This window comes from Hemiscyllium ocellatum, chromosome 5, assembly GCF_020745735.1.
Source record: "Hemiscyllium ocellatum isolate sHemOce1 chromosome 5, sHemOce1.pat.X.cur, whole genome shotgun sequence".
Lineage (NCBI taxonomy): Eukaryota > Metazoa > Chordata > Chondrichthyes > Orectolobiformes > Hemiscylliidae > Hemiscyllium > Hemiscyllium ocellatum.
The window spans coordinates 29,136,225-29,151,083 of NC_083405.1; the positions used below are offsets into that span (position 1 = coordinate 29,136,225).

The 14,859-nt window shown below is 40.2% G+C and overlaps 1 protein-coding gene across 1 annotated transcript in view; it reads left to right on the forward strand.

Annotated features, from left to right (window-relative positions):
• The window catches only part of creb5b (cAMP responsive element binding protein 5b), a 461,203-nt gene that overhangs the window by 57,648 nt on the left and 388,696 nt on the right, over positions 1–14,859 (forward strand). The window contains exon 2 of the mRNA XM_060825361.1: positions 457–550. Coding sequence (XP_060681344.1) covers positions 481–550 — 70 coding nt within the window. The 5' untranslated portion in view covers positions 457–480. The remainder of the gene's footprint in view (positions 1–456; positions 551–14,859) is intronic.

Genomic DNA, 14,859 nt, shown 5'->3' on the forward strand with positions numbered 1-14,859 from the left:
TGCATACTGTTGTTGACCACTGTTCAGCACTGAAAGCAGGCTATTATCTATTATCGTCAACTGTCAAAAAGAGGCAGTAGATTGGAGCCTGCTAGGTTGTTGTTCCAACTGAAGAGAGTACTTATGGAGTTGTTTGGAAATGACTTTGGAAAAGATAAATTGTGTTGTGGTATGTACAATTCAATCTTACAATAAATTTGACACATTAATACTTATTGAAGACACTGTCTAATATACTGCACTTAGAAAACTTCATTAATCACTGGTAAGTTTCAAGTTACATATATTTAAATTATTGAGGTAACCAAATATAATGATTTTTTTTTCAAATGTATCAGTTTTGTGTTCAACGCAAATTAATAGTAAGTGGAAACACATTTATAACTGATTGAATTAAAATGAACCACTTTTTTTTACAATTAATGTCTGTTAATGTAAACTTTGTTTACCTGACAGAGATTTCCAACAGAGGATCACCTTATGATTCACAGGCATAAGCATGAGATGACTTTGAAGTTTCCAGCAATAAAAACAGATAATATTTTATCAGGTAAGAGCACAATAATCACTAATAACATTTACACAATGGTAAAGCTTTAAACAAAAAACATTGTTGTAAAATGTACTTTACTTAATGATACTTTGTGTGGAAAAACATAACAGTAAAAGCCCTTTATATAATTCCAGAAAGTAATTTAGACTGATGTTCAATGGCTACAGGATCATAAATAGGTGCAAATTGGTTCTGACTAACAATACATGGAATGCATATCAATCAGGGGCATTAATGATTAGCCAAAATTGAGATTAGGGTCTTGTTGAAACAATATGGGTAAACTACCATCCAGAACCTGAAATTTCACACTGATTATTTAAAGCAGGAGTGTCAAATCGAAATCGTGTTCGCATTTACATATAAAGCTGATCCTGACAGGTACCTGGATGACTGCCTGTATCAACAGTTTCTGTATTGCTGGCATTTATTGGAGTAGGCATTAGTCTTTGAAATTGACTCTTGTTGCATGAATAAAGTAGGTGAAATGAAGCCTAACTGCTACAATAAAATGTTCATGTAAGAATATTTTGTAATATAGATACTTCTTTTGAGACAAAAATGTTTTTAATATTTCCAGCTTATCAGAAGGAAGAGTGAGTGGGTTGTTTAAATTCCTTAGATGAGTTTTCAGATAATATCTTACTGTGCTTTAACCTGCCCTTCTGTGCAGTGAATGAAGCATATGCCCAAACCGAGTAGAATGATTGAACTCAATTACATTATACAGAAATGATAAGAAAAGGAGCATAGAAATTGTAGGTTAACAGAATTTGAAAAATTAATTATCTTTTCACATGCAAGTCCAAACACAGTATCTTTTTATTTATCTATATTTTTGATTGTGGACTGAAATTGAAAAAGTTTTTTTAATGAAAACAAAGATTGTGGAAAAGATTGCTGCACTTCTTAAAAATCTTAAAAGTGCTGCTTACACTGCTGTTTGTTCAAATTGTTGGGGAGGTTACTACAGATGAACTGGCACAAGGTGATGTGTATGAAGGGAGATTTGGCTGCCAATATGTAACTGATTGATCTGTGGAATAGTGACTAGCTGTCAATGACAAAGTCTTCTGTTTGCCAACAACTATATGCTTGGCTCCCAGGTAGCTGAACAGCTTGTGCGTGTGAATTTTGGTCAGAAACCATCAAACCTCAGAAACAAAGAGCTCTCCTTTTTGTTGCAGTAAAAGAATAGATTAGATTACTTACAGTGTAGAAACAGGCCCTTTGGCCCAACAAGTCCACACCGACCCACAACCCACCCATACCGCTACATTTACCCCTTACCTAACACGGGCAATTTAGCATGGCCAATTCACCTGACCCGCACATCTTTGGACTATGGGAGGAAACCCACACAGACACAAGGAGAACATGCAAACTCCACACAGTCAGTTGCCTGAGGCGGGAATTGAACCCGGGTCTCTGGTGCTGTGAGGCAGCAGTGCTAACCACTGTGCCACCGTGCTGCCCATAAGCGGCACACATAAAAGAACACAACCCAAGCCTGAAGAAAGTCAACTTGCTTCCCTTGCAATTACAGTTCTGGCATTTATATACAGTTAAACCTTGGTCATTGTCAGATGTGCTCACTGCTTGAAATGCAGTCTCAAGATAGGACCCTCAAATCCACCAATCTCTAATCCACTTATATTCCATCTCTGAGAATTTTGAGCATCTTTTATTTCACTCAGATTTATGTAATTGTCAATAATATATTGGATTTTTATTATTACATATTCCTCAAATTTTTTCCACAAATTCAGTATTGTTTCAATGCAAAATCATGCATTTGCTGTTGTTTCCCTTGAACATATACCATATCAAATCTCACAATCTTAAATTCATTCAATCTTTGAACCTTGATGGCATTGTTGCAAGCTCTTTTGAATTTAAAAGGATGTGACAAAAGGTTTGTGGTTTATTTTAATTGTTATATGAGGAGTTCTCTCATGCTCATGTAGCAGCCAATGCTTCCTTTTCAATTACTGCTGTATTTTCTCTATTTCTGATAATAATTATGGAAGTATCAATTATACATATTAGACTGTCTGCATTTTTCAATTCATACCTGTAACAGTGCTGCCCCTAATCCTATAAAGCATGTGTCTGCTGCTGTTAGAGTAATTGAGTCATAGGGATGTACAGCATGGAAACAGACCCTTTGGTCCACGCCGACCAGATATCTCAACCCAATCTAGTCCCACCTGCCAGCACCCGGCCCATATCCCTCCAAATCCTTCCTATTCATATAGCCATCCTGTCTGCGTGGGTTTCCTCCGGGTGCTCCGGTTTCCTCCCACAGTCCAAAGATGTGCAGGTTAGGTGCACTGGCCATGCTAAATTGTCCATAGTGTTAGGTGCATTAGACAGAGGGAAATGGGTCTGGGTGGGTTACTTTTTGGAGGGTCGGTGTGGACTTGTTGGGCCAAAGGGCCTGTTTCCAAACTGTAGAAATAGTTGAGTTTTAATCAAATGCCTTTTAAATGTTGCAATTGTACTATTCTCCACCATTTCCTCTGGCAGCTCATTGCCCCTTAGGTCTCTTTTATATCTTTCCCCTCTCACCCTAAACCTATGCCCTCTAGTTCTGGACTCCCTGACCCCAGGGAAAAGACTTTGAAGATTTACCCTATCCATGCCCCTCATAATTTTGTAAACCTCTATAAGGTCACCCCTCAGCCTCCGACACTCCAGGGAAAACAGCCCCAGCCTGTTCAGCCTCTCCCTACAGCTCAAATCCTCCAACCCTGGCAACATCCTTGCAAATCTTTTCTGAACCTTTTCAAGTTTCACAACATCTTTCCAATAGAAAGAGACCAGAATTGCATGCAATATTCCAACAGTGGCCTAACCAATATCCTGTACAGCCGTAACATGACCTCCCAACTCCTGTACTTAATACTCTGACCAATAAACGAAAGCATACCAAATGCCTTCTTCACTACCCTTGCAATTCCACTTTCAAGGAGCTATGAATCTGCATTCCAAAGTCTCTTTGTTCAGCCATACTCCCTAGGACCTTACCATTAAGTGTATAAGTCCTGCTAAGATTTGCTTTCCGAAAATGCAGCACCTTGCAATTATCCAAATTAAAAACCATCCACCACTTCTTAGCCCACTGGTCCATCTGATCAAGATCCCATTGTAATCTGAGGTAACCTTCTTCACTGTCCACTACACCTGCAATTTTGGTGTCATCTGCAAACGTACTAACTGTACATATTATGCTCACATCCAAATCATTTATGTAAATGACAAAAGAATAGAGGACCCAGCACTGATCCTTGTGGCACTCCACTGGTCACAGGCCTCCAGTTGAAAAACAACCTTCCTCTGTCTTCTACCTTTGAGCCAGTTCTGTATCTAAATGGCTAGTTCTCCCTGTATTCCGGGAGACCTAACCTTGCTAACCAGTCTCCCATGGGGAACCTTGTCAAACGCCTTACTGAAGTCTATATAGGTCACATCTACCGCTCTGCCCTCATCAATCCTCTTGCTACTTCTTCAAAAAACTCAACCAAGTTTGTGAGACATGATTTCCCACACACAAATCCATGTTGACTATCCCTAATAAGTCCTTGCCTTTCCAATTACATGTACATCCCGTCCCTCAGGATTCCCTCCAACAACTTGCCCACCACCGATGTCAAGCTCACCGGTCCATAGTTCCCTAGCCTGTCTTTACCACCCTTCAGTGGCACTACGTTAGCCAACCTCCAGTCTTCTGGCACCTCACCTGTGACTTTCGATGAAACAAATATCTCAGCAAGAGGCCCAGCAATCACTTCGCTAGCTTCCCACAGAGTTCTCGGGTACACCTGATCAGGTCCTGGGGATTTATCCACCTTTAACCGTTCAAGACATCCAGCACTTCCTCCTCTGTAATATGGACATTTTTCAAGGCGTCACCATCTATTTCCTTACATTCTATATCTTCCATATCCTTTTTCACAGTAAATACTGATGCAAAATACTCATTTAGTATCTCCCCCATTTTCTGCGGCTCCACACAAAAGCTGTCTTGCTGATCTTTGAGGGGCCCTAGTCTCTGCCTAGTTATCCTTTTGTCCTTAATGTATTTGTCAAAACCCTTTGGATTTTCCTTAATTCTATTTGCCAAAGCTATCTCATGTCCCCTTTTTGCCCTCTTGATTTCCCTCTTAAGTATACTCCTACTGCCTTTATACTCTTCTAAGGATTCACTCGATCTATCCTGTCTATGCCTGACATATGCTTCCTTCTTTATCTTAACCAAACCCTCAATTTCTTTAATCATCCAGCATTTCCTATACCTACCAGCCTTTCCTTTCGTCCTAACAGGAATATACTTTCTCTGGATTCTTGTTATCTCATTTCTGAAGGCTTCCCATTTTCCAAATATCCCTTTACCTGCTTATGAAAGTTCTTGCCTAATACTTTCAAAATTGGCTTTTATCCAATTTAGAACTTCAACTTTTAGATCTGGTTTATCCTTTTCTTTATTTTATCCTTATTTTAAAACTAATAGAATTATGATTGCTGGCCCCAAAGTGGTCCACCACTGATACCAGCCCTGCCTTATTTCCCAAGAGTAGGTCAAGTTTTGTACCTTCTCTAGTAGGTACAATCCTGAGCAATTCAATAACGTAACATACAAATATTTCTGATGAGATCAATCATTCTCTCTTTCCCTAATTTTTTAAAAATTATTTCTGATGCACTTGTTCCCAACACTTTCTCAGAAATCTGACAATGTTCTTTGAACGATTCCTGCTGGTGTTATTCCAAAGTTAATTAGTTAAAAACAACATCATCCAGGTAGTGTTAAGAAAGTTGTGAGAAGCTGGGATTCCTCCTCCTCTTCTAGTGGCATTTTTCAAAATTCAGGATTAGTGTCTAATTTAGAGAATGTTGAGCTTTTCCCTAATTTTGTTGAGCTCTCATCTACTGAATCCATTTGGATGGAATTCTCTTTTTGCAGGTTTGAATTGTGTGAAGTAAGCACAAATTGATATTGAAACCATTTGGCTTTGGAACCAGTATCATACCTTGGCAGAAACTGATTTGATCTTTTACTGGTGAACTTTATAACTCTTCCTCCGATATCTAAAGTATCTCCTGTGACCTTCTACAGAGATCTCTGAACTCTAGTAATTTCCTTCCATGGAGAAATAAAAATGGTATCTCAATATTTTCTGAGTTTTCTAATTCATGGTCTTTCTTTCCTTTTGAAACTTTTTTTAAAAAAAATTTGAGTTTTCTGCTTGTTTCCTCTACCGTGACATCCGACCTGAAAATTCCCTGTCCTTCGGCATCAACAGCATTACATGAGCTTGACAGGATAATTCCCACACTCCTGGCTTCTGCAGAAAGCGGTTGAGGCCAAAATAATGAATGTTTTCAAGAAGGAGTTAGATATAGTTCTTGGACCTAAAGGATTCAAAAGGTATGGGAAGAAAATAGGAACAGGCTACTGAAGTGGATGATCAGCCATGATCATATTGAACGGTAGGCTCAAGGGGCTGAATGGCCTATTCCGATATTTAATTTCTGCCCATCAACAGTTAATCTGGACTCAAATCTCCTGTTACTTTGGTCACACTTCAGCCTGATTTAAGACCTGAAACTCTCTAGAAACCCTCTGATCGAGGCAGAAATTTTTCTATTACAAACTTTTTGCTGCTTGTTACTATTATTCTACTGTTGTGTTGGCATTGTTTCAAAAGTCTCAAAAACCTCTAGCTATTAAACAGCTTTATTGTAACACATTTATAGTTTTAAGAACACTTGCTGCACACTTTTTTTCTATGCCACTTTCTGTTAGACTCTCCAATCACATGAGTGTATATCCCCTTCTCTATGATGACATTGCAGACTATTACAATTAACTCCTTATGGAATGTAGTTTAACATAGTCCATAAGGAACATCACCAACTCTTATAGAGGCACTATAGAAAACTTATTCTCTGGATGCATCACAGCTTGGTACAACAACTGCTCTGCCCAGGACCATAAGAAACTACAGAGAGAACACAGCCCAATCAATCATGAAAGCTATCCTTCCATCCGTTGACACCATCTACACTTTTTGCTGCCTCGGAAAGGCAGCTAGCATCATCAAAGGCCCCTTTCACCCTGGTTATAACCTCTTCCGATAAGCTGAAGATACAAAAGCTTAAACACAGGTTCAAGGACAGATTCTTCCCCACTATTATTAGACTCCTGAATGGATCTCTCAAATTTCAAAACTAATGTTTATCTTAAATTTTTGTGCACCTTCTTTGGAGCTGTAACTTTGTATTCCTTGCTCTGTTCAATCACCCTATGATCTTCGTACGTTATGATCTACATGTACTGCAAGCAAAACAAAACTCTTCACTGTACCGAGATACGTGTGACAAGAATAAATCAAATGAAATCAAATTATATTCCATGATAGCACAGCACTTGGGATCATTGGGATACTTTGTGTGATTTGGGGAACCTTATGTACAGGAACTGTTCCAAGCCACTTCAGCTGAAAGTGAAGTGAAGTCAGATTCCCAAGTCGGTGACAGGTAGTTGGAGTCATGATGGAGCATCAGGGAAGAAAAGAGATTCCTAGAACATATGTTCTGAGAGACTGCCACCATATAGGCCATAAGTGTTCAGGATAACAGTTGGGAAGCCACCCAGAAGGGTAGGATATAAAGGAGTCTTTGAGGTGTGTGCCACCCTCAAACAGGTACTCAGTATTGGAGACTATTAAAAGACTGCAGTCAGACCATGGTATCAATGAGCATGAAACTGCACAGAAAGGAACAACAAAGCATATAAATGTACTGTTACAGGTGCCTTTATAGTTTGGTGTAGACAGGCATTTTTTTAAACATCATGGTGTCCTGCATGGTTTTTTCCTTCCATGGTGCCCAGATGAAGAACAACACCGAGAGGGTGCAGAATATTTTGCAAGGGGAACGGAGTCAGCTCAAAGTTGTGCTACTAATTGGTACTAGTGAGAGAGAAGGCTCACATCGAGATCATAGTTAGATTTCCAGGAGCTAGATAGGAAGCTAATAAGTGGGACCTCAAAGGTAGAGTCACCATAGTCTTACCAGACCACAGGGCTGCCTTCCCATTAGAGAGAGATAACTTGTAGTGTTGAGGGTCATCTTGCCTCAGGTGAGGGGATAGATTGAGAAGGAGAGGCCTTTATTGTAACCTCAGCCAAGGCGGGAACTGAACCTATGCTGTTTGCATTACTCTATATTAGACCCTATCTATCCAACTGAGCTAACCAACACACCTAAAAGTAGTAATCTCTGGATTACTGATAGTGCCACACATAGGAAGATGTTGATCTCTTCCACATATTTTATGACATGGTGCAGGAGGGAGCACTTGAGACTGTTTGAGCATTGTGACCAGTTCTGTAGCAGGTGACATCTATTCAAATGGAGCAGGTTGCACATCAATAGATATAGGGACCATTGTCCTTGTAGTGAGGTTTATGAGTGTGGTTGACAAGACTTAAACTAAACCAACAGGAAGTTGGTCACTAGCATATGGAATTAGAAAAGAAGAATACAATATACTAAGTGAAAGGCAGTACTAGAGATGGTAGCTGTTCCACATTAGATAGGGGCAAATGATGGAGGACTGTGGGAAGTGTAAAGACACAATTCCAATGCACAAAGTGTTGTGAATAAGACTGGTGAGTAACAAGCTCAGAAAGCTATGTGGAAACATGATGTAATGGCATTAACAAAACATGGCTACTTCTGAGACATCAAGGTTCAAGTCCTACCTGCTCCAGATGTGAGTCACTATATGTCTGAACAGGTTCTTTAAACATATCTGTGAAATGAGAAAGAAGGTGGGGTGGCAGGACTGATTTGAGAACATATTGTGTTATTGGGAAGAGGGGATGGCACTGAGAAGGCAAGGATATAATTCGCTTGCTTAGAATTGAGAAGCAACAAGGATATAATTTTCGTACTGGCTATATTCTGTATGTTTCCCAATACGAGGGAGAGAGAGAGATCTGCAAATCCTCAGGGAGATCACAGATGTGCAAAATTTGTTAACTGTAATATTGAGGGACTTTAATTATCTAAGTACTGATTAGAATAATGATAGAATAAAAGATAAGAATGGAGATAAATTTCTGAAATGTGTTTTGGACAACCTCCTTAACCAATAGTTCATGGTCCAGTGGAAATGAGGCATTACTTAATCTGGTGCTGAGAAATCAGGTGGCCATGTGAATGAAATCTTGATTAAGAGTGATCATATGGGTAAGATCAGTAATTGAGAAAAACAGGGAGCGATATCAAGTTAAAAACCTAGATGGGAAAGGGATCAATGTGACAACTAAGGGGTTTAACCAGGATAAAGTAGAACCAAAAAGTAAAGGAAAGAAGTGTAAAGGAGCAATTGGTGGTCTTTTCAGGAAGGATTGTTTCATGCATAAAGCATGTACATTCCATTGGAGGTGAAAGGTAGGGCAACCAAAAACAGGGCTCCTCAAGTTACAAGGAAAATAAAAATGATATGAAATGGAAAAAGGTGTGCAGTGCATGCCAGATAATTCTTTGAATGACAACCAGGTCAAATACTTAAGGTTGGGACAGGAGATGAAGAGTAAAGCAAGACTTGAAAGGAGAAAAATGTGAATAAAATCACAGTTAATGTGAAAGGTAACCTAAAAACTTATATCAGCGTATAAACAGTAAATACATATGTAAGACATGCAGTGGGCACTGTTGGGGACAAACAACATCACATGTATATAACTTAAAAGTGCAGGGTAAGGATAGAGTTTTTAATTAATCCTTTGTATAAGTGTTTTACAAAGAGGAGGAATCTGGCAAAATATCTATAAAAACAAAGTGTAGAATTAATGGAGAGGGTACAAATTGAGATGGGGAAGGTATTTGAAAGGCTGCTTACTCTTTAGTAAGTCACTTGATTTGAATGGTGGTTTGTAAAAAAAGAATTATGCTTGATTAATTCAATTACACTTTTTTTTGAAGATATAGGGCAAGTTTTTAATTATTCATGGGAAGTAGGCTTTGTTGATTGGGCCGGCATTTATTGTCTATCCCTAGTTGCCTTTGAGAAGGTGGTGATGAACTGCTGCCTTGAACTCTCTCAGTCCATTCAGTTTAGGGAGATTCAAAATGGTGTTGGGCAGGAAGTTTCAGGATCTTGATCTGGCAACTGTGAAGGAATGGTGATATATATCCATGTTGGGATGCTGAGTTGTTTAGAGTGGAACTTGTAGGTGGTGGATGTTCCTGCGTATTTGCTGTCCTTGCAGTTGTAGATGCAGTGGCCATGGGATGAAAGATGCCGCCTTGATCAATTCCTGCCATTCATCCTGTAGATAGTACAAACTGCTGCTACCGAACATTGGTGGTGGAGAAATTGAATGTTTGTGGAAGTGGTCCCAATCAAATGGGCTGCTTTATCCTGGATGTTAAGCCTTGGGTGTTTTTGGAGGAATTCTATCACACCCCTGACGTGTGCCTTGTAAATGATGGACTGGCACTGAGGAGTCAGGAGTTGGGTTATATGCTGCTGGACTTCTAGCCTCTGATCTGATGTTATAGCCTTCATATTTCCATGACTGGTCCAGTTAAATGGCTCTTTAGCATTGATGCCCCAGGATGTTGATAGCAATGCCAATGAATGTCAAGGGGTGTCATATCCTTTGTTGATTCCTGTCAGGATGAAAGGGAAGGCTGGTAGGTTTAGGGAATGCTGGATGACAGGATAGATCGAGTGAATCCTTAGAGTATAAAGAAAGTAGGAGTATACTTAAGAGGGAAATCAGGAGGGCAAAATGGGAACCAAAAGACATAGGAGTGGAAGTAAGGCCATTTGGCACATCGAGTCCACTCCGCCATTCAATCATGGCTGATGGGCATTTCAACTCGACTTACCCACATTCTCCCCATAGCCCTTAATTCCTTGTGACATCAAAAATTTATCAATCTCTGCCTTGAAGACATTTAGCGTCCCGGTCTCCACTGCAGTCCACGGCAATGAATTTCACAGGCCCACCACTTTCTGGCTAAAGAAATGTCTCTGCATTTCTGTTCTGAATTCACCCCCTCTAATTCTAAGTCTAATTCTAAGGGACATGAGATAGCTTGGCAAATAGAATTAAGGAGAATCCAAAGGGGTTTTACAAATATATTAAGGACAAAAGGGTAACTAGGGAGAGAATAGGGCCCCTCAAAGATCAACAAGGCGGCCTTTGTGTGGAGCCACAGAAAATGGGGGAGATACTAAATTAATATTTTGCATCAGTATTTTCAGTAGAAAAGGATATGGAAGATATAGACTGTAGGGAAATAGAAGGTGACATCTTGCAAAATGTCCAGATTACAGAGGAGGAAGTGCTGGATGTCTTGAAACGGTTAAAGGTGGATAAATCCCCAGGACCTGATCAGGTGTACCCGAGAACTCTGTGGGAAGCTAGGGAAATGATTGCTGGGCCTCTTGCTGAGATATTTGTATCGTCGGTAGTCACAGGTGAGGTGCCGGAAGACTGGAGGTTGGCAAACGTGGTGCCACTGTTTAAGAAGGGTGGTAAGGACAAGCCAGGGAATTATAGACCAGTGAGCCTGACCTCGGTGGTGGGCAAGTTGTTGGAGGGAATCCTGAGGGATAGGATGTACATGTATTTGGAAAAGCAAGGACTTATTAGGGATAGTCAACATGGCTTTGTGCGTGGGAAATCATGTCTCACAAACTTGATTGAGTTTTTTGAAGAAGTAACAAAGAAGATTGATGAGGGCAGAGCAGTAGATATGACCTATATGGACTTCAATAAGGCGTTCGACAAGGTTCCCCATGGGAGACTGATTAGCAAGGTTAGATCTCCCGGAATACAGGGAGAACTAGCTATTTGGATACAGAACTGGCTCAAAGATAGAAAACAGAGGGTGGTGGTGGAGGGTCGTCTTTCTGACTGGAGGCCTATGACCAGTGGAGTGCCACAAGGATCAGTGCTGGGCCTTCTACTTTTTGTCATTTACATAAATGATTTGGATGTGAGCATAAGAGGTACAGTTAGTAAGTTTGCAGATGACACCAAAATTACAGGTGTAGTGGACAGCGAAGAAGGTTACCTCAGATTACAACAGGATCTTGACCAGATGGGCCAATGGGCTGAGTAGTGACAGATGGAGTTTAATTCAGATAAATGCGAGGTGCTGCATTTTGGGAAAGCAAATCTTAGCAGGACTTATACACTTAATGATAAGGTCCTAGGGAGTGTTGCTGAACAAAGAGACGTTGGAGTGCAGGTTCATAGCTCTTTGAAAGTGGAGTCGCAGGTAGATAGGATAGTGAAGAAGGCATTTGGTATGTTTTCATTTATTGGTCAGAGTATTGAGTACAAGAGTTGGGAGGTCATGTTGCGGTTTTACAGGACATTGGTTAGGCCACTGTTGGAATATTGCATGCAATTCTGCTCTCCTTCCTATCAGAGAGGTGTCGTGAAAGTTGAAAGGGTTCAGAAAAGATTTACAAGGATGTTGCTGGGGTTGGAGGATCTGAGCTATAGGGAGAGGCTGAACAGGCTGGGGCTGTTTTCCCTGGAGCATTGGAGGCTGAGGGGTGACCTTATAGAGGTTTACAAAATTATGATGGGCATGGATAGGATAAATAGACAAAGTCTTTTCCCTGGGGTCGGGGAGTCCAGAACTAGAGGGCATAGGTTTAGGGTGAGAGGGGAAAAATATAAAAGAGACCTAAGGGGCAACTTTTTCACGCAGAGGGTGCTACGTATGGAATGAGCTGCCAGGGGATGTGGTGGAGGCTGGTACAATTGCAACATTTAAGAGGCATTTGGATGTGTATATGAATAGGAAGGGTTTGGAGGGATATGGGCCGGGCGCTGGCAGGTGAGACTAGATTGGGTTGGGATATCTGGTCGGCATGGACAGGTTGGACTGAAGGGTCTGTTTCCATGCTGTACATCTCTATGACTGTATGATGGTCATTGCCTTCCACATGTGGTACAGATGTTACTTGCTACGTATTTGCCCAAACATGGATATTATTGAAGTCTTACTGCATTTGAAGAAGATTGCTTCAGTATCTGAGAGACTGATGGCGCTGAACATTGTACAATCAGCGATCATTCGCACTCTGAGCTTATGATAAAGGGAAGCTAATTGATGAAGCAGCTAAAGATACTTGTTCCTACCCTGAGGAACTCCTACAGTAATGTGATGACTGACCTCCAACAACAATAACAATTTAGTGCCAGGTATTGACTTTGACAAGTGGAGAATTTCCTCTTGATTACCCTTGTTAAAAATCACACAACACCTGGTTTATAGTTCAATAGGTTTATTTGGAAGCACTAACTTTCGCAGCGCTGATCCTTCATCAAATTAGGTAGCCTAATCCCAGAGTGTGACAATATTACCTTAATGTGACATTAGAAGATATATGATACTGCTTCCTGAACAGAAGCAAGCAAATGCTGAGCTGGGCAGGTCCTGTTCTTAGCATAGTTAACCATACTCGCCACTTGCCTAAACTGTCACCCCCATGTCTCTTCTATGAACACCCTTCCAGTATCCATGAGGTACAGGATTATTATCCTTATCGTGACACAAGAAAATCTTTGAAATCTCACAAATATTAATCAAACAAACATTGATGACTGATTGTTTTGACAATTTAGATATCCATTCAGCCTGCTTTAAAGTTTTCAATGTATTCACCTTAAAACCTTATTTGACATGGCTGCGCAATGGAATCCTAAAATGCATTCTTGAATGAGATCCCAACTCTCAACAAAACACAGCTTAGCAATAAGACTTTATGCAGCTTTGAAAGGGGATTCTATCTTCACTTGATGGACAGCTTTATGAGCTTGTAATAATACGATCTTTCTTTGAAGCCTGTTCATTTATTTTGAGAAAATTAAGAGTTTAAAAAAATTAAAATTTCCTTCAATAGGAACATAAATGGTTGTATTTTCTTAAAATATTGATGAAATTTCCAAAGACTTGTTAGTCTTGTAATAAGCCTTACTGATTCACTGCCCAGTAAATTTTGAGAATGTGCTTCTGACGTACCATGAACTGCATAGAGTCATAGAATCACACAGCATAGAAACAGACCCTTCAGTCCAAATTGTCCACATGACCAGACATCCAAATCTGACCGAGTCCCACTTGTCAGCATTTGGCCCATATCCTTCTAAACTCTTCCTATTCATATACACATCCAGATGCCTTTCAAATGTTATAATTGTACTTGTCTCCACCACTTCCTTTGGCAGCTCATTCCAGAAATGCACCACCCTTTGCATGATAAAGTTATCACTCGAGTCCTTTTTTAAATCTTCCATCATAAACCTATGTCCTCTAATTTTGAGCTGCCCTATCCCACAAAAAAGATCTTGGCTTTTCACCCTTTCCATGCCCCTCATGATTTTATATACCTCTATAAGCTCACCCCTGAGTCTCCGATGCTCCAGGGAAAAATACTTCAGCCTCTCCCTCTAAGTCAAACCCTCCGGTCACAGCAACATCCTTGTATATATTTTCTACACCCTCTCACGTTTAACAACAATCTTCCTGTACAAGGGTGACCAGAATTGAACACAATATTCTAAAAGTGACCTCACCAATGTCCTGTATACCCGCTTGACATCCCAATTCCTATACTCAATGTTCCGACCAATGAAGGCAAGCATCCCAAACACCTTTCTCACCATTCTGTCTATCTATGACTCCACTTTCAAGGAACTATGTGCCTGTACCCCTCGGTCTCTTTGTTCAGCAACACTCCTCAGGGCCCCATTATTAACTATGTAAGTCTTGCCCTAGGTTGCCTTATCAAATTGCAACACCTCACGTTTAGCTGAATTAAACTCCATCTGTTACTCCTCAGCCTATTGGCCATTTGATCAAATTTCTGTTATACTCTGAGGTAATCTTTACTGTCCACTTCACTACCTATTTGGCTGTCATCTGCAAACCTATTAGCAATACCTCCTATATTCACATTTAAATCATTTGTATGAATGACAAAAAGCAGTGGATGCAGCACACATCTCCAACATCCCTTGACAACCACCCTCTGTCTCATACCTTCAAGCAAATTTGTATTCAAATTAGCTAGCTTCCCCGGATCTCATGTAATCTAACCTTCATAACCAGTCTACTATGTGGAATCTTGTTGAGCGCTTTACTGAAGTCCATATAAACAACATTTACCAGGTTGCTTTCATCAATCTTTTTGTCACCTTTTCAAAAATTCAAATTAGTGAGACATGATTTCCCCCACACAAAGCCAAATTGACTAT